Raw genomic sequence first — 2,925 nt, 5'->3', positions numbered from 1 at the left:
TTTTTAGAGCATTATACAGAGGCTTAAGCTTAGCTGACATGTTCGGTACAAACTTCCCGTAGAAGTTAATCAAGCCCAGGTAAGCTCGCAACTGTGCCGCATCTTTTGGACTTGGTGCCTCTTTTATCGCTTTCACTTTTTCATCTGATGGCCGAACGCCCTTGTCGTCCAGAATGTGGCCTAGGTAAGAGACAGATGTCTGAAAGAATTTACACTTTTCCTTTTGCAATCGCATGCCTCTTTCTAGAAAACGTGCCAACACCCTTTCCACTCGATGAAAACATTCGTCAAATGTTGAACCTGCGATAAGCACATCATCCAAGTAGCAGCTTACCCGCTCAAGCCCTTTTAACACATCATCCATGACAGACTGAAAAATAGCAGGTGCACTTGTGATGCCATAGGGCAAGCGCGTGTACTTGAAAAGCCCCAGGTGTGTATTCACAACCACCATTGATTGTGCCTCCGGATGCAGTTCCAGCTGTTGGTACGCTGTCGACAAATCAAGCACTGTGAAATACTTGCATCCTGACAACTTTGCAAACAAATCTTCCATCACGGGAAGTGGATAATGGTCAGTTCGCAGGCACGGATTCAATGTAACCTTGAAGTCCCCACACACTCTGACTTTGTTGTTCGCCTTAGGCACAACAACTAGGGGCGTCGCCCAGTCGCTTTTCTGTACAGGGACTAACACTCCCCTGTTCACAGGAGACTGCAATTCAAGTGACACGGTTTCCCTCAAAGAAAATGGCACCTGTCGCGCTTTGCAAAATACGGGGTTGCTCCCCTCCTTCAAAACAAGCCTGACTGGACTACCTTTGATCAGCCCCAGAGTGGGCTCGAACACCTTTGCGTACTTCTAAAGTAGCGCCGCAACTTTGTCTAAACACACGCCATGCACACTTGACCAGTCTAGCTTAAGAGCCTCCAGCCAGTCACGCCCTAGCAACGCAATGTCGATATATTGTTGTCGGTTTTAACGACAATGAGCGGAAGTTGCTTGCACTGACCATTATGTTCGACTGGAACCGTCAACTTCCCTGTGACTGTTAGCGGCGACCCACCGTATGTCCTCAGCTTTATGTGGCAAGGCTCTTTAGGTAGACTGGGCCACAATTTCCTGTATAGCGTTTCTGGCACAATGGAAACAGACGCACCCGTGTCTATTTGCATGTTAACATCCTTCTTGGCTACCTTGAGACAGATTTCATAATGCCCCGGGCGTTCTGCACAAGAATAGACATTGTACAACAACACTTGGTCACAATCCGCGTCCTCCACAGCTACCGAATTAGCCGCGTCTCTAGACTTGAACTTGCACATTTTCGCCAAGTGTCCGTAACGCTTGCATGCACGACAACGATACTTGCGAAATTTGCAGTTCGATGCTTCGTGCGCTGAGCCACACCGAAAACAGACCGGCGATTCAGACACTCGGTCCCTTGCTAGTCCTGCACCGGTTGAACGCTGCTGCTGGCGTTTCCCACCGCCTGGCTTATGACGTACGGCGTCGACTGTACCTTGCGTCCCGGTCGGTTGAAATTCCCGACTTTCCTTCCGCGCTAGCTCGATGCATTTCGCAACGTCGCAGGCGTCCGAAAACGTCAACTTGCTTCTCTTCAGCAACTCTGCTTGCGTTGCGCTGTCGCAGAGGCCCACTACAAAGCGATCTCGAAGAGCCTCATCGAGGAATTCCCCGAATTCGCATGAAGCTGCCAAACGCCTCAACTCCACTGCATATGCTGCTATGGACTCTCCCTGATGCTGGTACCGCCGATTAAACTTGAATCGTTCTGCGATGACCATGGGCTTTGGGGTGAAATGACTTCCCAGCACTTCTATGAGTTCCGCATAAGTCTTGTCCTCTGGCGTTTTAGGCTCTAGCAAAGTCTTCAGCGTCTTGTAAGCCCTCTTGCCTATTGCCGTAATAAACATCGAGACCTTGAGGTCGTCGCTCACCTGGGAGGCCTTCAGGAAGTGCTCGAACCTTTCCACGTAGGACCCAAAATCCTCGTCTCCGTCCTCGACGAACTGGTCGAAACTTCCAAGCGTTGCCATCCCTGTGCCTCGCCCAAACGCTCTCCACGAACGCCGGTGCTTCCACGCACGCCGCGATGAGTTTCACGCAGTACAGCAGGATCACGAACGCCGCGATGCGTTTTACGTAGTCCAGCGGGATCACGAACGCCGCGATGCGTTTTACGTAGTCCAGCGGAATCCCATCCTCGTCGCCAATTATGTTGTAGCCGCGGCGAGCGAAGCAGAGGCAGAGCGACTAAGCAACATGTTTATTCGGCATGCTGGGCCGTACAACGAGCGATCTGCGCGCTGACTTCTTCACAAGTGCCACGCTCCCCCTCTCGGCGTTGCCATTCACACACGTCACAGCATCACGTGACACTACATACCAATCGCGCACAATGCGATCACATGATACTTCAGTCTGACACCACTGATGGGGCTGGGACAGGTCGGTCACCACCGCCTGCGGTGTGGGCTAGCCTGCCACCGAATTTTTATCTGTTGTAGGCCGTCATTGCACCCGCCACCGCTTAGGTGGTGGACGACGGCCGTTGTTGCGGCGCACGTCTTTCTCTCCCTCTTCCTTTTCTTTCTTCTCTATTTTTCTCTTCTGTCTGCACGAGACAGCGGAGGTGGCTCAGCTACAGAGCCAGTAGCAGGCCCGTGCATTTTCTTTTCCTCCTTCCTACAGCCACAACAACAACAACAACAACACAACCACTAAAGTGCGATGAGTCGAAAGCTTTCATTGCGCAGTGGTCCGAAGCTTTCCACTACAGCAACTTTTTCTTCTTTCGCTCCCGCCTTCCTCCTTTTACTTGCGCCTAGGTTAAGGTGTCTGCGGATGTGTGTGACAGATACTGCGCCTTTTCTTTCCTGTAAGCCAATTTTAAACGCCGT

At 51.4% G+C, this 2,925-nt stretch overlaps 1 protein-coding gene across 1 annotated transcript; it reads right to left on the bottom strand.

The window, feature by feature from the left end:
* Positions 1-1,185: 1,185 nt before the first annotated feature.
* On the bottom strand, positions 1,186-2,205 carry LOC146181396 (uncharacterized; the record flags this gene model as incomplete). Its single annotated transcript, XM_084575777.1, has 1 exon — positions 1,186-2,205. A coding segment is annotated over exon 1 (876 nt), but the record flags the coding sequence as incomplete, so codon positions are not given.
* Positions 2,206-2,925: the final 720 nt, after the last annotated feature.

This window comes from Amblyomma maculatum, chromosome 8 (genome assembly GCF_055883805.1).
Source record: "Amblyomma maculatum isolate TAMU_Amacu chromosome 8, ASM5588380v1, whole genome shotgun sequence".
Taxonomy (NCBI): Eukaryota; Metazoa; Arthropoda; class Arachnida; order Ixodida; family Ixodidae; genus Amblyomma; species Amblyomma maculatum.
This window is presented reverse-complemented; position numbering and strand designations above follow the sequence as displayed.